Source organism: Pagrus pagrus (genome assembly GCF_965226575.1).
Source record: "Pagrus pagrus genome assembly, chromosome: 18".
Taxonomy (NCBI): Eukaryota; Metazoa; Chordata; class Actinopteri; order Spariformes; family Sparidae; genus Pagrus; species Pagrus pagrus.
The window spans coordinates 4186397-4213590 of record NC_140202.1 but is presented as its reverse complement, the minus strand read 5'-3'; the positions used below and the strand labels follow the sequence as shown (position 1 = coordinate 4213590).

Below are 27194 nucleotides of genomic sequence, written 5' to 3'. Positions count from 1 at the left end.
TAACCTGTACTTTAGTACATTTTGAGGTACTTGTTCTTTGCTTGAGTATTTCCATTTTCTGCTACTTTATACTGTCAGAGCTGAAGTAGCATTTTAAATATATTTATTTTATCTGCAGTCAGATTTTAAAAAACACTGATTCTATTGAATATTGGATCAAATAATCAGCCATGCTGATAACTGGCTGCATAGTGTACAGTATATACATATCCTACATGTAAAATAGGTTTATTTTACTTTTTTCACTTTTGATACTTAAGTACATTTAATATCAGATACTTTAAGACTTTGACTCAAGTAGGCTACTACACTTAAGGGAACACTTCATCGTCACAGTATAACACCAAGTCAGTTAAACTTCAGGGATATCAATCTGTGCATTTATGAAGCACACTTGATCAAAAATCAGTTTCACCTGCTTTGGTGCAAATGAAAGTGACAACAGGTGCAGGAGAGGCAAAAGCAAGACCATCCCCAAAAAGGGAATGGTTTTACATGTGGTTGCTGCTGCTGCAGTTGGGATGAGAATCAAATCAACTTTTCTTACAAATAGGACCTTTTAAGTAACAAATCTGAATATTTCCTATCATGCTCAATATACATATTCTATCCAAAATTACACATCCGTTTAATCTGCTATAAAATACATTTCATAAAATAAATGTGAAATATTAAATATTTGCCATTGTATGGATGCCTTAATGCTCTGCACACCACAAATTGAAGATAGAAAATTATGCTGTGAAACTGAGTCTCTTGAAATAACTAGTTATTTGACAGTTATAAGCAAGTCTGATGGCTTTACATAATTAATATGTATAACCTCTTTACCCACACTTTTCCTCAGAACCTTTGAACTATGTTGAACCATTAACCTTTATCTCAGTAAATGTTTGACTCAACAGTAAGTAGTAGTAGTAAGTACAGCTGTCCCAGAAAGACATGACTACAACAGTGAACCAGCATCCACAAACCAGGATCCTAAAACTGCAGCAGCCAAATGGAAATCAGTCATCTATCATTAATTTCATTAGTCACTGTGCTTTTCCTCCTGTCCAAACGTCTCCTGTGAAAGAGGGCTCTTGTGTGAACCACTGTGTTTTCTTACAGACATGATTTTCAGGCTGTGTACATACAGTGTTCAACAAGGATTTAATAAGAGGCTTCAGTCAATTCAGCAAATGAAGACTGTAGCAATCAGTAGTTTATACTCTTGACCGCTAGATGTCCCCATTTCACCTCAGTAAAGTATGTGTTTACTCTTTACTCTCACTGTTTTCTTATGGGGATACAAATGATCTCAACCAATGTACATTGCGTCATATTTGACTTTTTACTCAAGGTTATACTGTCATAATTTAATTAATTTTTTTTACCAGTGGTAATCAAAGCTTTTATTTCGAAAGTAGCGACCGGAAGCTGTATTTCCCGTACGAGTTAGTTTGAGGGATCCTTCCTCTGTAGTGTTTTGGTCCAGGCGAGCCCACTCACCAAAATGACAGCGAGGAAGTCTGGCTCACGACTGGAGACCGAGATAGAGCGGTGCCGTTCAGAGAGTCAATGGGACAAGATACCGGAGCTGGTGCGACAGCTCTCAGCCAAACTAATATCAAACGGTAAGAAATGTGCGGGTTTCCCTGTTGTTCGTTCATTCAGTGTGTGAAGGCCTTCTCCCTTGTCTGAGTCCTCGGTACTTCCTGACAGCGAAAGCCGTGGCTGGGAGTTCTCCAGCACTGTGCTCTGGTTAGAGCCAGTTAGCTAGCAAAGGTCAAGAAAGGGACATGCCTTTCTCCACAGGGGATTTTACCTTTTTTGGGCAGTGTGGTGTGTACACACCGACATACATTGTTTTTATGGTGGGGAGAAGTCACAATGTAACTATTAGTTCCTGTGGTGTGACAGTTGTCCCCCCTGGCTCACTCTGCTCTCCCGTCAGGCGGAACTCCATTCAAAAATCGGTAAATTTAATGTCTTCTTTGCTTGACTTGTATGATAGAATAATCACATTCTAAATGGTCGGATAATTAATTATGGCTCGGCATCGCAACTAGGTTCAGTTAAGTTAGCTTTGTGGCTAAGATGTGTGATTACTACATGCTAGCTGCCAAACTCCTGGCTGATGCTGAATTGCCCACTGCACTACTGGCAGCACAGCATCATGATATTAATATGTGATAACGACAGAGGGACATTTGAGTGTACATATTAACAAATACTACAGGAATGAGCCAATCCCTCCCTGTAAGATATATGTAGATGTGACACGTCTTGGCCTTGTGACATGATTGTCTTACATTCAGACAGATTTAAAATAATTACATGTATACACTATCACATATTAAATTCACCTGACAAATAACTAGATGCTGTCATTAATGTACTTGCTCTTCTGCTGCAGATGTTGCTCTTACTTGTCACCCCTGCAAATAGCCATGGCAGACTGCTCATGGTGGTGAATGCATTTGATTACTGTAAATATTTCAGGTGTGATTGGTGTCTCCTATTAGGTCCTTGGAAGAAATCTTGAAACACATATTTATAGATTTTTGTAGATGTAAGCCAATAAATAAATAAACCTGACCATACATGCAGCAAGATGGCCAAATAGCACAGGAGATCTTTTGACTTTAAGTTATTAACTTCAGAAAGCATTGATGTTAGATCTTAGAGCATTATTTTATCATTTTGATCTTGGTGGGAAATGCTTTGATATGTCTTTGCATAGAATAAATGTATAATAGTATAATTTGGACAGTGTTTAAATAATTGCTGCTGCCATTATGGAACGTAATTTTAGCACATCAGTGCTGTGAGCTCTGGCCACTGACTGGGATCAGTAACAGGATTATTGCTAATTCCACCCTTTGAACACACACACACCCACATGATTTAGAAGCTTGTTAAAGCTGCACATAATTCCGGATGGTATGTGTGTAAGCACAGCAGTGTTTCTCCATACACCGATCAGCCACAACATTTAAAGGACACTGATCATCTTGTTACGATCCAATGTTCTGCAGAGAAACCTTGGGTCATTGCATTCTTGACATTCACCCAAGCACTGTTGCAGACCAAGTAAACCCCCACATGATGACAGCAGTCAGCTGTGCCCCCTCCCAGTAAGACAATATGCTCTGTCACGCCACAAAAACTGCTCAGAATTGGCCCAAGGACAGTGAAAAAGAACCCAAGGCATCGATCTGGATTCCAAACCCTCAGTGGGAAGCACCATTGCGGATCAGTGTGGATCTTAGCTCTGACCCGTCGAGGCATGGGCACAGCACCCTCTGGGGTTGTCCTGTGGTGTCTGCCACCAGGGCACTGGCGGTGTATCCGTTGAGTGCTGTGGGTTGCGAGGTGGGGCCTCCATGGGTGAGACTTGTTCTGGCACGTCCCATGGATGCTCATTTGGATTGGGAACTGGGGAATTTGTAGTTCAGGTTGACGCATTGAGCTCTTCTTTGATTTCCTGTTTCTTACTGAGGGAATTTGCCGTTGGGGGTGGACAGTGTTTGGGCAGGTGGTGTATGTCGAAGTGGCATTAACATGAATGTCAATACTTCAGATTTCCCAGCTGAACATTACATTCTAATAAGTGTTATGGTTGATTGGTGTATGTAGATTAAGTCACTGCAGCAGCAGTCAAGCTGACCAGCAGGACAAGTTTGGAGTGGACAAGTGTTTGGAATTTATCTAATTGGGACCTTTAACTATCTATGCCTATCAATTCATTTAGACTGATCTTAGAATGAATTTAAATTGACATTCAAACCTTATACAGCTATCCTCCATATACCTCTCCCTAGTATTGACTTACTGTAGATTGGTGGTAAATTGATTTTAGATCTAAACTGGCAGATGGATGCAAGACTGACTATTTATTTACCCCAAGCTTGTCAAAGTGATGGAGATGATGAGATGATTTCTCTTAACGTGTGTGTGTGTGTGTGTGTGTGTGTGTGTGTGTAGATGACCTAGGGGAGCTGTTGCTGGGGGAATGCAAGCTTCAGACGTACTTGAAGGAGAACCCCATCAAACAGGGTGCCAGTCCCAGGGGCCCACGACCTAAACTCGTGGAGGTCAGGAAACACCTCACTGCTGCTCTGGACAGAGGAAACCTCAAGGTAACTGTAGATAGAGACATGTTAGACAAACTGACTGAATTACTTAGATATTTAGACTTTTTAAATTCTTATATGTTCTGTCCTCCAGGCTGATTACCTGCAAGAAGCCAGCCTTTTGATGGCCAAACTGTGCTACGTGGAGGGAGAATACAGAGACGCTTTAGGTAACCCCCCCTCCTGTTGTTTTGTTTATTTACTTATATTAATCAAAAAAATGGAATTGATTGTATGCTTGAAGTAATAGTGGATACGTAACTGATGTATTGACAGGCCACTACAACAAGGTGAACCTGGATGACATGCAGTTGGTGGGAGCTCCTGTGTATAAGCTGTCTATGATAGCTGAGGCATATGCTACTAAAGGTATAAACACACACACACATACCCAGTCAACCAGCCATAAGTTCATCCAAAGAAAAGAAAATATCAACTTGCTGTAAAGTCGATAGAGAGTCGGGTAAAGTTTCATAATCCACAAAACAGTTGATAAGGACTTGTTAGAAAACAATTGAAAAAATAACATAAAATGGCTTCTTACAGCTGTCCCGGTATAATTCAAGTTTTTTAGAAGGCTTGACATCTTAATTAAATCAATTTGAAAGGATTATTCACATTGAGGGTGTACATATAGCACAAAGTTTTCAATCAATTTTGAATCAGTCCAGTCTGCACTACTGCTTTCCTCCACATGGTGGCAGTACAGTGTCACTGCTGATCACCAGCTGTGGGATCAACTTTAATATGAATAAATACACACAGTCACACATCAGGCCCTCTAGTTTAACCTGGAATGATAGATATTTGGCTGGCATTAGTTTTATGCCATTATATTATTTTGGGATTTTTTTTAGTGTAACAGCTTGAGCAGTTTTGAACTCAGGTAATGATAATGATATATTATTTATTACGTTTTGAGTCACAAAGCTGATTGGATTGAAAACAAATCATCAGTAGGAGAAGATGATTACCCGGATGTCAACAGCCCCACCAATACCATACTAAAGATATCGACATGAAATGGTTTGAAAGGATAAAATGATTACTAGATATTGATAAGTGACTTTTGGCCTTTGTCACTCTTTTTTATTGTCTGTCACCCTGAGCACTTCTCTCTTCTGTCAGGATTGTGTCTAGAAAAGGTCCCAGCTGCCTCTCCATCTCTATCCAATAAGAACACCGGGTCTCCAGCATCAAATAGGAGCACAACAGACCGGGAGCAGGAGATCATCACTTGCTATGAGAAGTCGGGAGACATTGCTCTACTCTACCTGCAGGAGGCTGAGAAGGTGTGTGTTTGTGGGATTGATTTGTTTTTGTTATGTTAAAATAGATAGGATATGTGTAATTGGCACACTTTTTTGATAACTTCCTCACATGGTGTCACACAAGCACTCACCATATATCTTGTAAGCGCCAGGACTCCCAAGTGCTCAGCCATCACCGTGGGTGTGTGATGAATAATCTGCTGACACTGTGCAAGTTTGACTAATGCGTTACAGCCCATGATAGCCAAATGGCAAACAGATCTCTTCCTCATTACAGGAAGGATACTAATCAAACAGTCTCAACATTAAGGTTAAACGTTCATTCATGCGAGTTATATTCAATAAACTCATGCCTGAAATGCCCCTAACACATGAACTAAACCAGCAGAAATTAATAAGTATATGTATCTTCCAACGATAGCCTAATTATTATGTTGCTGTAATACCTTGATTTATAATCCAACACAACAGAACTTTAATGTGTTACCATTAATGAATAAAAATACATTTTTCATGCAGTCCCGCACAAGACAGAAACACTAACTTATCACTAACTTTTGATCCTAATCCAGATATAGGGACATACCCAGTAATTTTTAATCAACCTCTTTAACATTGCAAGAGTTTTTCAACATTTTCGTAAATTCCTCATGAAAAAAAACGACATTTAGGTTGCTGGTATCTATGAGTGAGTACAAGAGGGGACTGTTGGGCCTTGGTGGAGGTGTGTGCTCTACTGAGTGCCAATCTAGTTTTTGTATGCCTTTTTTATCCCTGTATGTCTGTCTATTCAGGCGTTGTCAGCAGGAATGCAGAACCGCAGCCCAAAGCCTGGACCAACAGCCCAGGACCTGGAACTGGGATACTTCCTGGAGACAGGCTTGCAGAGAGCCCATGTCATCCACTTCAAGAACGGGTGAGAGAGGGAAACAGCTGGTGGTGGAAGGATAGATACAGGAGAGAAAGGGAAATCGAGGGTTGCCTGTCAGTCACAAAAACTTTAAAACATTATATACACTTCTGGTAAACTTCTAGTTTAGAAATGGCGTCATTTGCCCAACAGAAACCAAAAGCAATCCTTTGTGGGCACTCTCCACCCACTTTGCAGTTATGGTGTTACAAAGCTGCTGACAGCCTGATAAAAGCAGAAAAGTGTGAACACAGTTAAGTAACATACACGGTGCAGCGGGACGTTGTTCCCACAGTGTTGTTGTTTGATGGCTGCAGCAGCTGCTAAAGCCTTGTGCTGGACAAAAAAACAACTTTTTAGTGGATGAAATCTGTACAATTGTCTGTTTTTTGAGCTTTTTTTCCCACTGCTAGCCCATCGATCCTGCAATGGATCCTCTTTAGTGTCAGGAGAAGTAGTTTACTCTGCTTTACAGCATCATCTGAAGACCAGATTTTGCTGCGCCATCTCACAAACTGCTAAAGAATCATCTGCTGCTGATGCTAAATACTGACCTTTTCACTGACTCGCACACATAGATAAGAAGCTTGAAAATGTTTTGGATGTACTGTGGAGTATGCACATGCGTCTGCTGAGATATCTTGCATTCACACATACACGTACTACAGACTCTGACAAGTGTTTTTTCTTCCTGTTTCCTCACCACGTTGCCGTAGCAACCTGACACGAGGCGTGGGCCGCTTTCGGGAGATTCTTCGAGCTGTTGAGAACAGAACCACCCAGAGCCTGCGCATGGTGAGGGATGGGCTGAGAGGCTGGCTTGTTTTTATGTTGGTCTGAGATCAGGAGATGTTTATGCATCACTTCAGGCTTCCCCTTTGACTTACTTAAAGGAATAGTTTGACATTTCGTGTTATACATATGTGTTTTTGCTCTCTTTACAAGGTCCTAGTCCAGCACATAGCCCCAAACTAGTAATTTTTATGCTGGTTTCTTTATATTGATATAGTGTGTTAGATAGTGAGCTTTACAGGTGGTTCAAGGAGCATTTTGTTATCTTCTGATACAGTCAGGCTAGGTGTTAGGCCCTGTTTCCAGTCTTTATCGTAAGCTAAGCTAGCTGGCTGCTGGTGATTCATATTTACAGTCATATCAATCTTCTGATCTAACTCTTGTCAAATAAGTGCATAGACTAATTTCACAACATTTCAAACTATTCCTGTAAATATAGCTACTTTAACAACAAAACCCAACTATTTACACACTGCTGTAATGCAAAACTTAAATGCAGACTTTTATCAATGTAGATTCAAATCTCTCGGGCAAAGTTTACTTAATAATGGATTTTGTTTGTACATAATGACAAGAGAATCCATATTACAGTGTGTGCAGGGATAGAATCATTAATGTAATGTTTTCTGAGTATATTAGGAGCAAAGTAAGACCCAAGTAAACAGATTGCTGCTGTGTTGGCACCAGTGTCTTTGCCAAACGTTCATGTGTGTGTATGCATGTGTGTGTGCGCGTGTGCAGACCATAGCAAGACAGCTTGCAGAGATCTTGCTCAGAGGAATGTGCGAACAGAGTTACTGGTCTCCTCTGGAAGACCCTCCCACAGTGTCGCCATTGGACGATCCCACACGGCAAGGACACACTCACAGCAAGAACTACAGCCTAAGCCGACGCCCACGAGTGTACTCGGGGGAGAAGTAAGTGATAATGTGTGTTTGCTGCTGCTAAAGTGGGAATACAGTGGAAAATAGCAGAAATCAAACTGTTGCCAATGTACTTTTTCACCAGTTCTCTCTCCATCTTCTCTTATTCCTTTTTTCTCCATTTTTACCCTTTCTCTTCTCCTTGTCCAACTCCATCTTTGTGTGCATTTCTCTCCTTTAGTCTGTTTTGCCCTCAAGAGAACACAGAGGAAGCTTTGCTATTGCTGCTCATCAGTGAGTCCATGGTGAGAATCAAACACTCTTTGGAGAATATTCACACCCCTCAACAACACTGAATCCTCAACTTTGACACTGTCCCACCTCTACATCTATTTCTGTGTGTTTCAGGCTAACCGTGACGCTGTCCTGAGCAGGATTCCTGAACACAACAATGATCGTATCATCAGCCTGCAGTCGGCCTCGGTGGTGTACGACCTGCTGACTATAGCTCTGGGCAGGAGAGGGCAGTACGAGATGCTGTCAGAGGTGAGTAATCCCTGTGTGGGCTGCATGGTCACAACCATAGTGATTGTAAAAAAGTGTTAAAACCCCACACCCATAATACACCCACATGAAATATCACCTTAATTCCTTTGCACATTCATTCCCCCCAGCAAGTTAATGTTACAATCTAATTTGCTCTGAAATGACAGTAGACAACTACATGGAGCTAACAGCTGATAGTGATGAAATGTGTTGTGTTTTTCACGTCCCCAGTGTTTGGAGAGAGCCATGAAGTTTGCCTTTGAGGAGTTCCATCTGTGGTACCAGCTTGCCCTGTCGCTAATGGCAGCTGGGAAATCAGCTCGTGCTGTTAAAGTCCTTAAAGAGTGTATTCGTCTGAAGCCTGACGACCCCACCATCCCGCTGCTGGCTGTCAAGTTGTGTATTGGACCTCTGCATTGGGTAAGGACCATCATATCAACATACACTTGGTCAGTTGCTGAAGCAGTTGCTCAAGCAAGACTTTTGGTGAGCTTTTCTTAAGCTAGTGTAGTGTGAAATATACATTAATTAATCTAATGTGACCCCAAATGTCTTCTGTATTTTTGTCCACTCTTGTTTTATGTCTGTCTACTCCCACAATCCAGTTGGATGAGGGCGAGTGCTTTGCAAAAATGGTGATTGACATGGGGGAGAAAGCAGCTGAGTTCAGAGCCAAAGGCTACTTGGCCATCGGGCTGGTTTACAGCCTCAAAGCCACTGACGGTAAGTCTCTGTTTGTATGTGTTCTTGTAGACTAGAAGTGACATTAATCTTGCTAAATCAGGACACTTTGTTGCTTCTTACTTTAAAAGAATTAGGATTAGGATGTCTGTTAGTGTGGCGTTAAAGTAGGAAACTTGGAAGGGGTTGTTTGGGAGTGATGACAATGTCGAAAGCAAGTCACATATCTCATGAGAAATTTAGAAAATACATCATCAAGACCTCAAGTATTCTCTTACATTATATTATTATACGCCTTTACTGACGGTTGCTCTTCTTGTATTATTAATAATGCAGCTGACTGTGTTCTGTCTTCCTCTTTCTTTCCCTGCCTCCTTCTCTCTGCGTCTCTGTAGCATCACTGCGAAGCACACAGGAGGAGTACCAGAGGAAAGCTTTGGGAGCCTTCCAGAGGTTGGGACTGAGCCATGCTGCTCTCTGTTTTCTCTTTTACACCCACATTTCCCTCAGAATCATTGTGTCACAGCACAGCTTTACGGACTTACAGAATGTGAGAAAACTGCTTTGAATGTATTCTATTATCAATCCACTATATTTACCTGCATCATTTGCACAGTTTGTCATCCGTCATATGACTTGTATACTGTGACATCCTTTCATGAATATGTTCTGAGAGTGAGGTTTATATTGGAAAAAAGCTTTAATAACACACATACCATAATGTTTCTACACATGTTGTTATTCCTCCTGGAGACTGTGATAAAGTCTGCAACCCAGACTGTGCAGAGTGCACTCTATGTTTTATCTATTAATAAGGTGAAATGGTCCTAATATACATAATTTATCACATTGATAAAATGCTGCAGTAAAGCCTCCTGTTTTATATGCAGTCATTCTGCTTATTAATATGGTGTTACACTTTCTAAATGTGTCTAAATGTTTAAATAGCCTCTGGTTTGATTTCTTACATGTTCCATTACTTTGCTGTCTTTGCTTCTGCAGCGACCCAATTTCCCCACAGGGATCTTTAAAGTTTAATCTTATTTATCTTTTTATTCAGCATGTCTGAACACACACAAAATCTCTCTCTTTCTCCGTAGAGCTCAGAGTCTGTCTCCAACTGACCATCTAGCAGCTTTCTACTTGGCACTGCAGCTTGCTGTGTCCAGACAGGTAACACAGTGTCTAGTGATAACAGGATAAAATCACCATGTACATGTACGTAGAAGTCATGGCTGCCAGAGACAGAAAGTCATGGGAGATCAGGGAATAAACACCAGTCACTTTACATGGTGTTTTGTATCCCGACTGTAGTGAACCTGTAGTTTGTATATGTGTGTGTGTGTAGATCCCCGAGGCACTAGGCTATGTTCGACAGGCATTGCAGCTTCAAGGGGATGATGTCCACTCCCTTCATCTGCTGGCCCTGCTGCTCTCTGCTCAGAAACACTACCATGATGCTCTAAATATTATAGAGATGGCTCTGTCCGAGTACCCTGAGAACTTCAAGTAAGACTCTCACACTACCATTCAAGTGTTTTTCTTTCTGTTTCACTGGGCTGAGCGTCATCTTATTGTGTGTTGTAGTCTGCTGTACACCAAGGTGAAGTTGGAGTCAATGTGCAGAGGACCAGAGGAAGCTCTGCTCACCTGTAAACACATGCTGCAGATCTGGAAGAGCTTTTACAACCTTACTAACCCCAGGTACACACACACACACACACACACACACACACACACACCCCAAATGCAAATAGTAATCCTGATGTTTGCTTTGGTCTCATCCGTTCGAACTAGTAATCAACTAAATCGGGTTGCACCAGTAAACTTAATGAATTTCGCAGCCAGTAAACACTTAATATGTAAATCAGTTGCGATGAAACATCTGTGATTCCGTCCAATCAAAAGCAATCAACTCTGTCAACAGGAAGTGTCTGTAGAATCACACGCAGACAAAATAAAAGTTTTGGGAGGCCAAACAATATATTAAACCTAATCTTTATAAACGTAACTACATATGAATGCAGAATCTGTAGGAAAGGACGAGATTTGGTATCGTAAGCATTCTGAGTAAATCAAGAGTTGTGTCTCAACTGCAACTCCATTCCATCTGTGTCTCAAGTTGCTAATCAGAGTGCCAACATAGCCCCATTCACACTGGTGGGAAGGCGGGAATCTTGCGCCGACATTCCGCCTTGCCATCTGTGTGAAAGCTACAGAGGCGAAATGGGGGGATAGTTTCATTCCGCCTCTGATCCGCCTCTGGAGGTAGTAACAGAGGTGAGATGACCTCTGTGTGAATCGAAATGTCTGCAGGATCAAATCAAAGAGAAATGGCCCACACTTCTACCCACAAAGCAAAGTTACAGGACCTAACAACAGTAATGTGGTAACTGGTAGTAAAAAAAAAAATACTGCATTTATAAGTGGAAAAGTGTCACCCTGTCTGTCCTACAGACTCTTCATCACATTTCTGCCTGAAAAACAGCGTCTGTCCCAGGCAGCAGAGCCAGGCTGCTCTAGTCCTGTTTATGTGACTAGATTTAAAGCAAAAAACTTTAACTCACCATGTCTCACCTTACACTATTGTGTTGTAGTAACTGTCTCTGGCAACTTGTATAGAAAAAAAGTACCGCAACGGTCAGCCCTCCCAACCGAGACCTCAGTGAACTGAAAAAACAGCATCACTCCTCGCAAAGGAGAGCCAGACTCTTTACAGACATTCACTGATGGTGCTTATGTGATGTAATGTACAGCAAAAAACGTAACTTTGTCACTTTCCATGGTCAGGGTCAGGATCTCAAACACAACACATTATAACAGCATCCACATGATTATAAACAGTCGGCGGATACATGTTTAGATTAACAGGTGGACACTGGGGGAAACAGGTTGGGGAAAAAAACAGCAGATCTCATCGTCATGATGTGTACCGGCACGCCTCTTGTGATTCCCCATCGCCGGCATGCTATATGAAATGACACACTGGAGCGGCTTTATGCTGGTGCTGTTCAGTTCAGTTTGAACAAACAAAGGCAGCGTTAAGGTGAGCCTTGGTTGCAGCGATAATGCGGAATCTCTGTATGAAAAGGGCTGATGACTGGCGCACAAGAGGAAGTCTTGGATCAGATATCTGTTATCTAGATATCCGGTGGCTACACCGGAAGCCCCAGAATATTTGCCGTTGCACTCAGAGGCTAAATCATTGGAGGACGATAGCCGTTTGGTTCTGAGATTGTATTAAAGCTTCTTTGTAAATGTAACCTAACCAATGCTATTTAGTCATTTAGTCTAATGGTCAATCATTTTTTGTAATTCAAACAATACTGTGTAGTGTTACTACATACATCAGCTCAGTTGATTCAGATAGCTACACAACACACTGGGTGTAAATATGGAGTAACAACTTATCTCCACGTAAGAAATAGTTTGTGAGGCGCTTCATGGCTTTTATTCCATGTTGTGTAAATGTGTAGTGAACTAAAAAACCTGTGTTCGTTGCAGTGACTCCGGGCGTGGCAGCAGTCTGTTGGACAGAGCCATCGCAGACAGACGACAGCTCAACGCCATGACTCTGCCCGACTTCAGTGACCCTGAGACCGGTATGCACATACACACACACAAACACACAGACAAGCCATTTCATTCCTAGACAGGGACCTTCAGGACTGCCCCAGTGAAACCCTGCTGTTTGTTTTGGGTTTTTTTGTACAAGGAAAATCACCTGTTACCTGTAATTGTTGCTTAATCTGGGAATTATCATTTTATTAGCTGTCACAAATAGGAGAGTAAGAAATATTGTTTCCAGTCTGTAAAAATTGTATGCAGATTGAGAACCAGTGACCTGTTTACGTTTCTTTATTCCTCGATTAATTTCACTCATTTCTGTTTTGTTTCCTTTGTTTGTTCTAGTCTCAGGTTCTTCCTCTTCTCATTCTGGTTCTGAACTGCTCACTCCCACCTCCCCATCCACCATTTCCACCTTTTCCTCCCAACTATCCTCCCCACTATCCTATCCTTCTTCTTCTCTGTCCTCCCCTTCCTCCTTTCTGCCCTCCCCTTTTTCCTCTGACTTCATCCTTCAGCCTCCTCCTCTCCCTCCGCCTAAAAACCCATCCTTCCTCCCTCCTCCTCCTCCTCCTCCTCCTCCTCCACCTCCTCCTCCTGTGCCCACCAAGACCAGGACTCACTCCTTTTGCAGCCACGTCACTCTCCGCCAGCTCTCCTCCAACTGTATCCGCCTTCACATCCACGTTGGCCTGTAGCATGGTGTGGAGAGTGACCTTAAAGAATACACTTTGTTTTTGGAAGATTGGCTAATTGGTTAACCTTTAGTAATGAGAGAATTCCCAATATATTTTTGCTCTGGTGCTCTGTGTTAAACAGTATGTCGATAAATATTAGTCCATACTCCAAGTAGAAGACTACAGTTATACAGCTGTATATGATGAAAGTTCAGAAACCGAAAAATGAACTGATGTAACTGATGTAGGCTGTTTTTTAAACTCCTACTACACTAGGGAAGTTTTACTTGCTGTGGACTTCCTATCTGGCTGTGCTGCATTTGAGTCACCGAGCCAAGTTCACAGGGGCAGGACAGAGCTCCTGGAATAGGGGGGACATATTCTGTAGTCACTGAATAATATAATCAGTAATATTGCCCATAACGCAATATAGAATTGATCCTATTTTGAACGCCCACGTGGTATGTTAGGTAACCTTTAAACCCATTTTAGCCTATGCCAGATATTTAACAGATCTTGACAAATAAAACAATAAAAACATTTGAAATATGTATAAATTAATTATTGACACTTTCAATGACTTTCAATTTAACAGTTTACCATCACCAGACTGGAACTAAAGTCATATTTGAGCCCTGGACTTGTAACCAATTATTGGAAGTGCCAACTACATTCATTTCTGTATTCTTAAGTGTGACTGTCAGACCAATCCATATATAATATTACTTCATTTAAAAGAGTTTTTCAGTTTGTGTTATCTTACTTGCTAGTGGTGCTCTCACCTGACATTGCTACAGTTTTAGCAGGGAGCATGGGAGTGAACATTTTGTCAGAGACACATGGATAATTTTGGGAATTTTTCTCATCACTGACTCAACTAGTAAGATGACCAATAAGCCAATGGCCCCAAAACAAAGCTCCTTTATTAGACCAATCCCTAAGATTGTTGAGAAGATGAATCTTCAATTTGACTGACCTCACCAGCATGGGCAGGGAGTTTAAAACTAAGCTGACTAACCTTTAGGGAGTAATAGTTGTGCTTCATAGTCACAGTCACAGTTTTCGGACCTGCTGTAAATCTCTGCATGATAACATATAAAACTTGTGGATTAGAGTGCAGTCGATCCTGCTGCAGTTAATTTACTGAAATTCTCAGGTGAACTTACTCACTTGACTCACACAAGTTCAAACTCCACACACTTCCACCTGCAGCTAGGATTTAGAGATCAGCTGGGCTCTTTTCGATATTACCGAAAATTCCTTTTACATATTACAGCTTCACTGTCTGGTCACATTTTCTGCTCTTCCAAGCCGTTGGTCTCTTGTTTATGTTACTGTTTTTGCATCCTCCTCCTTTCTCTCCCTTTCTGTGATTCTGTGAAGATTTTTCATCTGAGCCAATATTAATTTGTCTCGTTTCCCGGTTCCAACCTTATGTTGTCTGTCCTCGTTGCCATCTTCTAATGATGTTAGTAATTTAGAAAAAATTAATTAGCTACATTACAAAATTCTCAAGACGTAATTTTTCTCAGTCAGCAGGAGGACAGTGACATTAAAACTGTGGCAGTAGGTCAATCACAATGATTACAAGTATGAGGAGTTTCTTTGGTTACTGTGTGTATATGTATACAACTTTGATGAGAGAGCACTTCGTTTCACACAAGTTATAAAGCGGCACACAAGTGGGAGCAGTGTGTCTCATGCAGTCATGTGGTCGGCTACTGCGAAATATGAAAATCTCATAGTGCCCTACAGTCTTCCCTCTAGGATCAGTGTTCTTTTTATCGTTATTATTTGGATATTTCTTCTCTATTTCTTCCTCTCTCTCAATCATTAACAATCGTCTTTTCTGTTTTTTCCCATCCCTCCGTTTTTCAAGGCGGCCTTCAGGACGCTAACACTCTTGGTTTTTCCTCCATGTTTTCTGTTTGTAAGTAGCCATCTAACCTCCATCTGACCTTCCTTTTTTTCATCCATTGTTCCGTCCATTTTTTGGTCCCCGTTGACCTTCCTTTTCCTGGCGAGGTTCCGATATATATGTACAATATCTGTACCAAGAAAATATGTACATATATCCTCTGCTTTAACGTGATGTCTGCAGTCAGTTTCCTGGAAAATTGTACTGAATTATTATCCTGTTGGTGGTACAGTATATGGAATACAATGCAATACAATACAATTAAAGGAATACAAAGACTTGAGGGAATATCTCTCCAAAAATCTTTTGGAATCCTTTACAGCACAATACGCGATGATGGTGCTGTTTTACAGCACATTGGGATGTAAAAGGGAGATTATTTTACCATTTCTGACACGTTTATCCTTTTAAGTAATGCAGAAGAAAGAGCAAATGATACAGAGAGATACCAGAAAGGAGAGAAAGAAGCAGCAGCTTCCCGATCGAAATGTGGCTAGAATACTGACATATACTAATAACAACAGTACTGCTGGCATGAGAAAGAATTGTTTGCAGGGTAACACTTTAAATTCAGGCATATATTTTAACTATTAACTAGTTTCTTATTAGCATGTATATTAGTAGCATATTGACTGTTAATTAGTCATTATAAGCATTAACCAAATAAATGGGTCATTTGAATCAGGTGTGTTGAGGCAGGAAAACATCTAAAACATGCAGGACAGCACCAGGATTGAAAAACACTGTACTAGTGAGTTTATAATATATATTTATAATATATAATATAATGTTTATAATATTATTGCAGTATCTACCCACACTGGGTACTGTGTCGTGCTCTTGTTCATCATCTCCTCCAACATGTTCTTTAATAGTCACACACTGTGGTAGTAGCTTGCTAGCTAGTTTCTGCATTTCTGCATCATCTTCTTTTCTTCCGTTTCATGATGCATTCCCACCACCAATTATTGACAACGGGAGAATTGAAAGAATTAGGTTATTGAGGGAAAAATCTTAGTTAATGGCCTAGTAGTTGTAGACTAAGTCATGCATAATATGGCATTACTTTATACTGACTAATAAAGAGCTAATATCAATGTTATTAGGCAACTAGTTACATTTTAACATGTGCACCCTAATATCAAGTGTTGCTGTTTGCAGTCATATTTAACAAAGTGTCATAACCGATTTGCCGCATTTGAAAGCTATTGTGGAAAAGTATAAAGAATTAATAATGAGATACTCTATAGATCTGTAAAAAAAAATGCACTCAGTTAGTTTGCTGCCTTTTACTTATACCTGAGCACACTTTACATACTTTATCGATATAATATTAACTGTTCTTCATGATGCTGCTGTTGAAATATTCATTACACTGGAAGCACATTAGGGAAATGCACACTAACCAGCTTCTTTCTGTGGCGATTAATGGTATTTTTTTTCCCTGTCAGTGTATTCCTTTAATTCAGTGAGCAGCTTAAGTGCATGTGTTGCTGTGTGAATTTCACATTTTAGGCACAAGCCACTGCAGATAACTTCCTCAGTCACCTGTCAGCAAATCTGTAAACGTGATTCTACGTATTTAAAACAAGAATATCCTTCTGCCTCAAGGTTTGGTCAGTTTTATTTGTTTTTTTTAACTGATACAAATATCCAGTTTATATATTTAATTTAATATTAAGGGCACAAAATGGTTTAAGTGAAAGCAATCCATATAAAATTACATAGGACCACTTCTTTGACCCTGACTAATCACTGACTGAGTAGCACTTTGTCACTTTGTAACACAGTACTTTATCATTGTCAAGGCCATGCACCTTCCTGTCCGTATGAGATCTAGGCATTGTGCATGATAAGAGCAGTGTTTTCAGGAAGGTAAAAGGCACGATGTAGTGATTTATGATTCACTCAGATTCACTTGACACATCACTAAACAAAATGTATTGAGATTTTCATCAATATTTAGGTTTATGAAAAATTACAGTTTTCTTCCACATACTGTTAAAATGTGCTAGACTAGTCTGGGCTGCTGTATGCTGGCATCTAATATATTACTTCCCACAATGTCCCTTTAAGAGGAAGCAACCTTTTTTGTCATTTCCATAAATCCACTTGTCACACAGAGCTTTAATATTCATATTTTCTATTGTACACATGGGTAGTTTCCTGTCCTGTAACACACAAGCACACACTTCATATCAAAGTAGTGAAAGGTGGAAAGAGCGTTTGGGAGTTTAGAGCAGAATAATAATAGATGTGATAACTTTTATTAAAGTAAAGGTCTTATTTCAGTGACCTGCAACTGTCACTCAACTTTAATTTAGTTTATGAAAGGCACATATTTATGTTATCTAATCCCTTTCAGCTGCAGTAAACACAGCAATTCATTAAAACAAAACTAGCCTATAGGTGAGACTGTTGTGTACTACATGCAAGTAGCCTAACCCTAACCCTAACCCTATGTTTGAAGCATTTAATTAGGCCAAGAGAAAATAAATTACTTAGGAATTATTAATATAAATGATTTGATCACACATATAACAGATCACAGTAGACATCTGTGTCTAAATCAGTGGAATTAGTTGTAACAAAAGATCAGACAAACAAAATATAACAAAAAGAAAAGTAGACAAGGAAAGATAAATGGCAAGTCAGAAATCTTCATATATACTGTTTGGTTTATGTAACATTAACAGGGCTTGATAATACACACATCATACTATGTTTTGCTTTCACAGACCTGCAGTGTGCGTCTGAAGTCCTGTTTGCATCCCTGTAATAATCTGTTGTCATTTAAATGCAGTGACAAAATCAGAGGCACACTTCTTTCACTAACTAATCAGCAGAGTGCAGATTGGTGCAGTGTTTATGCATGACGGTGCAGAAATTAATTCATTTTAACCTGGTTAATCCAGGGCCATAACACTGTGTGTCGCAGCGTGTGGAATGGTGTGGACTGATTAAAGGCTTTAGTGCAGGAACAGGAAACTGTGTGCCAATGTGCCAATGTGGGCTGAGCTTTTTACTGCAACCAAACACTCCACATTTCACTGTTCCTCTTTTCTCTCTCAAGTTGTGGGGATCAGTGAAACCTGCTGCTGTGTTTGGTTGAGTTAAAACCCTGCATTGTGGCACATGGCTGCCTAACACTGCTGCAGTAGAAGTCAGTACCTGTATGAGACACTTTTGTGATGGTTTGATTCTCTTCCTCCAGGTTCGGTTCATGCCACATCTATAGCAGCCAGCCGTGTAGAGCAGGCTCTGTCTGAGGTGGCCTCCTCCCTGCAGAGCAGTGCCCCCAAACAGGGACCTCTGCACCCATGGATGACCCTGGCTCAGATCTGGCTGCATGCAGGTATGGACACGTACACACAGAAAAATGCAACAGACAAATGCAGTGGGCTGGTATTCATTTCTTTATTTTAAAGTTAGATTTAAAGGCTTTACAGAGAGAGACTAGATGAGATAATGATCTGGTTCCTGTTTGATCACAGCCACAAAAGCATTAAAAACGCATATTCTAATGTTACCTTACAGTTAAACTACTACTATGTCTTAAACATGCTGTAAAACTATTTCTTTTTGTTGTACCGCCCGATACATCCTGTAGCATATGCTTATGTAGCATTTAGTCCTTCTGAAGCTGTCTTGGCACACGCCTCTGGTTGTGTGGTGACAGCAGACTTGTAAACATGCTGCAGGTAATGCCTTGTTTACTCTATTAGTCAACCTGTAATTAATATTCCTTTATGTTAGTAAATAGTCATCTGTAATAATCATCAGCGTATATTAGAAAGAACTTGACATTTCCATCACAGTGACTTCAGTCCAAAGACAAATCTGTGTGGTCGCCACATAATTGAAGAAATAAAGAGGAAAATCTGTTACAGAAAATAGTTTTCCTACTTTTCGTGAAGTTTGATGTATATCTTGAGGCCTCTCAAAATGCTTTTAATAAGTAAAAATACAGAATACGTACCTATTCAGGCATGAAACAATCCTTTAAATACAACAAGTCCAAGAAGGAGAATCCCTGCTGATGATGACCCATGTTCAGACTAAAAGGCCTTAACTTGTGATTTAATGGTCACAAGGAGACATTGCTTCATTTTGGGGTTACAGGATAAATAACAGCAGAGGGCTACTGGTTTAGATGATTGTATGATACCCAGCACAGATGCTGCCTCAAAGGAAAATACACCACCATTTTTTTAATCTTGCTTGGCAAACCCTGGATGTGGTCGAAGCAGTTTATAGCACTGGCACTGTAGTTCTGCCCAGAGAGATAAAGTTAATTATATTTTCTGTCTATTAAAAGCTTGTGTAGGTTTTATAGAAGTATTTCATGTTATACTTGTTGAAATTATTTTACATCCTGACATCAATCAATAAGTCAAATGTTCTTTAAAAAAAAAAAGGGAAAAAAACACAACATTTCCCAACACGAATTTGCTTGCTTGAAAGCTGTGAGTACTAACAACAATCATGTTTTTCTGTGCATGTGAGTGAGAGACAAGGTAGTTGGATAAAGCTAGCGATGACATTAATGCACTGCGTTGCTCTTGGAGGAGTGGCTTACATTAATATTAAACATTTGGCGGGTCGTACTGCCTGCTCAACCAAAGGGCTATGTTTGTCTACTATCAAATACAAACCTGCATCATACCCTTCAACTTAACATTTTCCCTCATGACACACATGATCTTCCTTCCAGCATAGACATCATCTAACGAATAGACTTGAAGTCTGGTGAGTGTACAGGCGTTAGCTCATAAGACTGTATGCAGCAGCAGTTTGATGATCTTTGCAATCACACCAGATTAAATTTCCTTTGGAGTGCACTGGAGCCCTGATTCTCATTTCTACATCACCAGCAGACGTAATCATAAGCAGACTGAAGAGTGTACATAAACAGATGCAGGCACCACACGCACACACACACACACACACACACACACACACACACACACACACACACACACCAATAGTCAGAAGTTGTTTATGCTGTTGTTTATCTCTCCAGCTGCTTCCTGTCAGAGGTGGTCATTTCCAGCTTGGCGATACAGCTAATATAATCATCCAGTCACAGGACAGACAGACAGACCGTTCAAACTCATTTCCTCCGTCAGTCTCACTCTTTGTTTGGATCTTTCTGTCTCCATCACAGCAGTGTACAGAATGCATTAGGTGACCTTGATGCTGAAAATGTTTTTCTTATTGATGCAATTTAAGGGAGAGAAACTAGGTTGTGCTTTCTCGCAGCCTTTTCTCTCTCATCAAATATCTCTTCATAAATACAATCACTTTCTGTTCATGGCTCTTTTACTTAAACTACAAATATCTAGACTTTTGTTAAAATATTTATTTTTAATACATCAGGTCAGTTTGAGAGATTTAAAAAATGTGATGGAGCAGCACCTCTTTGTACCACCCAACAACAGCATTTATGGAAAGCGCGGTCTTAATTTTATGAGACAGAAGCTACTGGTTATAATGGCCGTAATCTCATTTGTTTACAGTCATCAAAGCGGGCTACCAGTTGATTAAACAAAGATACTGATGCTGGAAACAGCTGAATGTTCCACAAACTAATAAAACAAAAGGAAATTTCCTGCTCTCATAGTTAAACACAAACATGTTCGCCCCTTGTCTTCCATCCATGTCCATGTCTGTGTTTCTGTGACAGCTGAGGTGTACACCGGCATGTCAAAGCCCGCTGAGGCCTCGGCCTGCACGCAGGAGGCAGCTAACCTCTTCCCCACATCCCATAACGTGCTGTACATGAGGGGGCAGATAGCCGAGCTGAGAGGGAACATGGACGAAGCCAAACGCTGGTATGAAGAGGCCCTGTCCATCAACCCGACGCATGTCAAGACCATGCAGAGACTGGTAATACACACACTCAGACTCTGATGTTCTTCTTCTGCTCTGTCCTTGTGTTTGGTCTCTTGAGCATAAACAAATGTTGTCCTCTCTGATGTCTGTAGGGCCCAAGAGTTTGTGTGTTTTAGGTAATTAGCCACAGTCCTTGATGACAGCCGGTTAGACTTCTTGTGCAAACAGAGAACCGTGTCCCTCAGCTCTCTTCTGCCTCTTTCGTAATGGCACTACTCCATTTGGATCACTGAACTCTCTGTTTGCAAATCCACGTGGAGGATCCACCATATCAAGGGTCATTTCAAATCTATTAGTGTGGATTTAATATGGACTATAAAAGCCAGTTTGTCTCAGTTCTGACTAACCGTGCTTTGCTTTCCCCAGATGGAATGAATGAATGAATGAATGAATGAATGAATGAATGATTGTTCAGTATGAATGACACCACAAAAAGTCCAGTTAAAAAAAATCTGCCATGTCTACAACAAAATCACTTAAACAACCTGTATTTTTTATAATTATAATGCATCAGAACATATGCAACATAAATAATTATGTGGGCAGCAGTGGCTCAGGGGTAGAGCCAGAGGCTTGTTATCGGAAGCAAGCTTGTTCGATTCCCCTGGTCTGCATGTCCTTGGGCAAGATACTGAACCCCAAACTGCTCCTGATGTGCTGGTTGGCACCTTGCATGATGGCAGCCACCGCCATCAGTGTATGAATGTATGGATTACTGTAAGTCGCTTTGGACAAAAGCGTCTGCTAAATGACTTTGGCTTTCAAGTTGAAGAATATTTCAGGGTTTTGTAGATCCATTACATGAAAATTTTACACTTTACTGTGAAATGAGACTCACTGTCCACTTCTCTCAAGTCACACAATCTGGTTTCCTCCTGAACATTTTGTAATCTGCCACCCTCAGTGGTCAGAAGAAGAATACCAGCTTTCAACAATGCAACCAGAGATCTTGGGATTCAGGAGTTAATTTTCAGGGGTCGCCAAGTGGTTGTGGAGAAAAAAAAAAGAAAAAAAACATACTGGGAAAAGAGTTCTGATTGGACACACACAAACAAACCCTCTTTTTAATTTTGGCACTTTGAGGATCGAGGTCTGTAACACCAACCTGATTTTTTAAACCACCGTTCAAGATAAGCAAGATGTAAGATATGATTCAAAGCCGTACTTTTGTTTAATATGCACGAACTGTACATGTCCTTTATTTTTAGTCGGACTTGAACACCACAGGGACGCCTGCATGTCATCCCCGCCCTCTCTCATTCTGTTTCCTGTCACTGTTGAACCTGTTCCATGTAATAAAGCCACAAAATAGGCAAAAAAAATAAAACTTGAACACCACGTTTTCATCGGTTTTGCCAAAATTGCAGCATATGTAGGAAACTTAAAACCAAAAAGAGAAAACACCACTTTTTTCTGAAATTCCTTTGACTTGTCTTATTCCCATGCTTAAATTAACATTTAAAGAAAGAGCTTACATCTGTTTTATAGCACATGTTCTTCAGGGAAGTTCAGAGTGGAGGGGATGTGTGAGAAAAAGGGGAAGCAATTTAGGAGAGTTAATTTTTCTGCTCCATCATCATATATGGACACCTGTGGCTCCATCATAAAGGATATTACATATGAAGATAATGTCACTCCCTACTTGGTGACATGTCAGTGACTTAATTTCTGCTATAAAATAAAATATAGATAGAGTAGAATAGTTCTTTATAGAATTAATAATAAAACTAGTAATGTTAAAGTAAAGCGATTTCATTGTCGCTGTAAGTGTTGATGAAGGTTCTCAGTCATCCAGGTCATGGTAATTCTAGGTGCTGTATCGTAGGCAACTGGAGCTGTTTCGGTTTCTTGAAGACGTTTCACCTCTCATCCAAGAGGCTTCTTCAGTTCTAACTAACTGGAGGGGAGTTGCAGGCTTTTAAACTCTGTGTGGAAGTGTCGTTAAGGACACGTGTGAGCTCTAATTTTCAGAGTCGTTAGGGCCACTTGTAGGAAGGCACAGGAGGGCCAACTCCTCAGGTCAAGACTCTGCTGTCCACCTACATCTGAAGGAGAAAAATCAACCCTTTGAGGACAACAATGTAAACATCTTGTCCAGAGAAGACAGATGGTTTGAAAGAGGAGTAAAGGAATCCATCTATGTCAAACTGGAACGACTGTCTTTGAACAGAGAAGGTGGCCGAAGACATTATTTATCACCCACCTACAATGCAGTACTGAGTTCCCTCCCCAGACAGCGGAACAACCATTCACACCTGGGCTCACCTAGCCTTAAAGACCCACATGAAGGCCTGTTGGACCAACAACCCACAACCCTTGTCCTAACGACTCAGAAACCCCTGAAACTCAGAGCTCACACGTGTCCTTAACGACTCTGTAAGAACACACCCACACAGAGTTAAAAAGCCTGCCAACTCCTCTCCAGTTAGTTAGAAAAAACCTGAAAAGAAGTCCAGCTGCCTATGATACAGCACCTCGAGTTGTTGCTGTAAGTAATTCCCATAAAAGTGTCTCGAAGTTCCAACAAGAATCATCACCAGCAGTTGCCTTAAACTGAACTGAAATGCATTACAGTGCACATTCATCACAACACAGTAACAGACTGTGAGCCTAATATTGTTCCTCCTGTCCTCTTCTTTCCACCTTTTTTCTTCTCTATTCTCCGCAGGGTCTGATTCTTCACCAGCTGCAGCGCTACAGTCTGTCTGAGAAGGTCCTGCGGGATGCAGTGCAGGTCAACAGGTAGAGTGTGTGCGTGTGCGTGTGTGCGTGTGCGTGTGTAAATATTTACAAAACACAAAATAGAAATTCAGACATGTCACAGAGTAAACAATCAAAAGAAACACTAAAATATCCTGACATCCCTAACTCATTCTGAGTAGTGTACTCACCACAGTATTTTTTCTCGTGTCTCTCCTTGCCTCCTTTTTCCTCTCCTCACCTTACTTTTCCTCTTCTGTCCTTTCCTACTTCCTTCCCTCCACACTCCTTCTTTCTGTCCTATTTCCTCATCTTCTCTACTATTTCCACATATCCTCTCTCTTTCCCTCCTCCCTTTTTATTCTCTCCTCTCTTCCACTGTTCTCCTCCCACTTTCCTCCTTATCCTCTTGATTTCAATTCCTCTTCCCCTTTTCCCCTCTCCACCCCTGCCTTCATTTTCTCTCTTATCACCTCTCCACTCCTCTTCTCTCCTATCTCATCTTTTCCTTGTCTCGTCTCCTCAGTACGGCTCACGATGTGTGGAATAGCCTGGGTGAGGTCTTGCAGGCTCAGGGAAACTCTGCCGCTGCCACCGAGTGTTTCCTCACCGCCTTGGAGCTGGAGGCCAGCAGTCCCATCCTGCCCTTCACCATCATACCCAGAGCCCTATGAGACACACACCTTCACAGTGAAAGCCTCAGTACTGTAGCACAGTGGCACAAATGATGGACCTGCAAGCTGCACACACCCCATACACACACAGCATGCCTGCATGCCACTTACACAAGGTTTTACTGCCGAGCCCTCAGACACACTCACACTGTATACAAATGCAAATAGTGCACATGAACATACATCCACGCTTGCCCCCCTGCCCACCCGCCCTTCCCACAATGCCTTGCTGTGTCTGTGACCCCTGACTGCGTGTGTGTGTGTGCGTGCGCATGCATGTGTGAGGGTGTGTGTCGATCTGCACTTTTTGTGTGCCTGTTTTTGTCTGTACATGTGCACCCATGTCTGTGTATGTGTGCCAACATGCTGGCTGTGCATTTTTGTCCGGTTGTATGTGATTTATAGTATGCTGTGTGTGTTTGTTATGTCTCATTCAAACATGTAAATAAGATTCAGTTTGAGTTCCTAGCATTCAGAAGCCTAAGAGTTTACATTTTGTTTACATGTTATTTAGTCCAAAAAGTCTCGCACACACACACACACACACACACACACACACACACAGTTTCATTTTCTGTTCACACACTGACGATAAATCAAGCAAATTTGACAAAAGATGGATAATTAGCAGGGAAGCTGTTTTATTGTTTCCTTCATAAGCCAAATATTACTGATAATCTCAAACACACACACACACACATACTTCCACTTGCTGTATGGCTGGCTCAGGACAGCCAGATCTTTGGGAATCAACTGCACATTGACAGACATGTTCAACAGATTACTGAGGAATCAATCGATCAGTAAAGTTTAAATGCCAAAACACAGGCTGCATTTACACACACAGGAGAACAGAAGAACACAACAGAACTAGCCTGTCTGAAGATGACAAAATCAGCATATCAGCGGTTAGCTTGTTAATTAACAAGTTGAGTTTCTGTACGGATAAAACAAATGTCATACAAGTGGAAAAATAACCATGATAACACTATATGAAGAGAAAAAAAAGAGAACATTTGCTAATAAGTGAGCTTTAGAGGTGCTTTTAGGCCAATTTTGTTCCCAACAATAGCCATTTCCTCCTGTTTCCAGTCCTTATGCTAAGCTAACCAGATGTTAGTTCTAGCTTTATAGTTGCCATACAGATGCAGGTGGGGTATCAATCATCTCATCTAATTCTCAGTAAGAAAGCAAATCAGCAAGATGTCAAACTATCCCGAAATCCCATTTCCATATTCATAATTGTACATTTTTAAATCCTTGACTATTTGGAAAAGCTAATAATTTTTTTTAGCATGAGAAGCCGTAGTCACAATCTCTGAATACATAAAAGTGTCACCAACACAAACCTGACAATGTTGCAGATAACCAGTGAAGTTAATTTAGACTGGTGGTAAACTGGAGGTCCTGTGTTACATTTAGATTTGATCAAATTCAATGTAATAGGATGTCTCTGTTACACACATTGTCACAAACAATCTGATTTTCTGTCATGTGTAAATGCAACCAGTGATCGTGTTGTCTTTGTGTCCTGTTAGTCATGTTACATACAACTAGATGAATATAGTTTTTTTTTTCCATATTTTTGATTATAAATACAAAGAATTATTGTTGTATATTTGATTGTTCTAAGTGTATTCTGATGTTATTATTTTAGAAAGTAAATTATAATTCTATTTTCTGGAGAGTGACGTTACTGAGAGGCTGTTGGAGGAATTAAAGGATGTACTGATTCAGTTTGTTGATTTGCAGTCAGTCAGTGAGTCCTTTGTGCTGTAAATGAATGACTGAAATTAGGATGATATAATGATGAACGATAATAAAAGTGATTAAAAACAAGCAGGACTTCTGGTCTGTTTGTCACATTTGAAATGCTGAATACTGAAAATATTTATGCTGATGGTTAAAAATGAGACAAAAATAATATTTTGGTCCGTACAAACGTGTCTGTGTGTGGTATTCCCTATAGCTGTGACCTCGGGGCCAGCAGTGTGTGTTACTTTCTCAGGTGTGTGTCTGTCAGTGGATAGGTGTGCCTCTTTTGTGTGTATTTTATTAGAGGAGTACAGCGCTGACAGGCTTTGTCCTAGAGTGTCAGGAAGCCGCAGTTCAGTCTGACACACACTACAGCCCCCCCGAGTTCCCTGGTGGATTCTCAGGTAACAGTTAGGCCCCTTTAGAGGTCATGGCCTCAGCCGAGAGATGTACTGTAGATAGAGCTGATGCTTGTTCTTGTGATTGCATATTGATTGGACTTTAACACCCATTTTAAAATGCTAATCCAAGACAGGTTGACAACTGGTTTTCTACCTGTATGCATGTAGGAGGAAGCTTTGCTCAAATTTTTACCTTCCTCTCATTACTTTTGTATTTACATTTCAGAGGAAATATTGGAATTTTTATTCCATTACATTTTATCTGACATTTGAATGTAAAATAAGCTCAATTAATTATATCTATCGTGTAAATATTTTATCTCAGCTAGGTAATAAAGCATTTTGACTTTGTATATCTATAGATTTTTATTTTCAACCTGACAATGCCATTTCAGATAATCCAATGGCCTTTAAATAACATTCATT

The 27194-nt window shown here is 40.6% G+C and overlaps 1 protein-coding gene across 2 annotated transcripts; it reads left to right on the top strand.

Annotated features, from left to right (window-relative positions):
• Positions 1–1432: 1432 nt before the first annotated feature.
• ttc7b (tetratricopeptide repeat domain 7B) lies at positions 1433–26451 on the top strand. 2 transcript variants are annotated; one of them, XM_084381079.1, is made up of 22 exons: positions 1433–1616; positions 3970–4124; positions 4213–4288; positions 4395–4487; positions 5247–5410; positions 6184–6305; positions 7016–7094; positions 7833–8008; positions 8196–8259; positions 8363–8500; positions 8732–8920; positions 9106–9223; positions 9577–9634; positions 10282–10354; positions 10530–10690; positions 10769–10885; positions 12686–12783; positions 13094–13414; positions 18558–18698; positions 21030–21232; positions 23907–23980; positions 24465–26451. In XM_084381079.1, exons 1-22 carry the CDS (start codon positions 1496–1498, stop codon positions 24610–24612), a joined length of 2889 nt encoding a protein of 962 aa, XP_084237205.1. In that variant the 5' UTR covers positions 1433–1495; the 3' UTR covers positions 24613–26451. The 2 variants fall into 2 exon arrangements, with proteins under 2 accessions (XP_084237205.1, XP_084237206.1); XM_084381080.1 differs by lacking the exon at positions 13094–13414 and having other exon boundaries at positions 1437–1616.
• Positions 26452–27194: the final 743 nt, after the last annotated feature.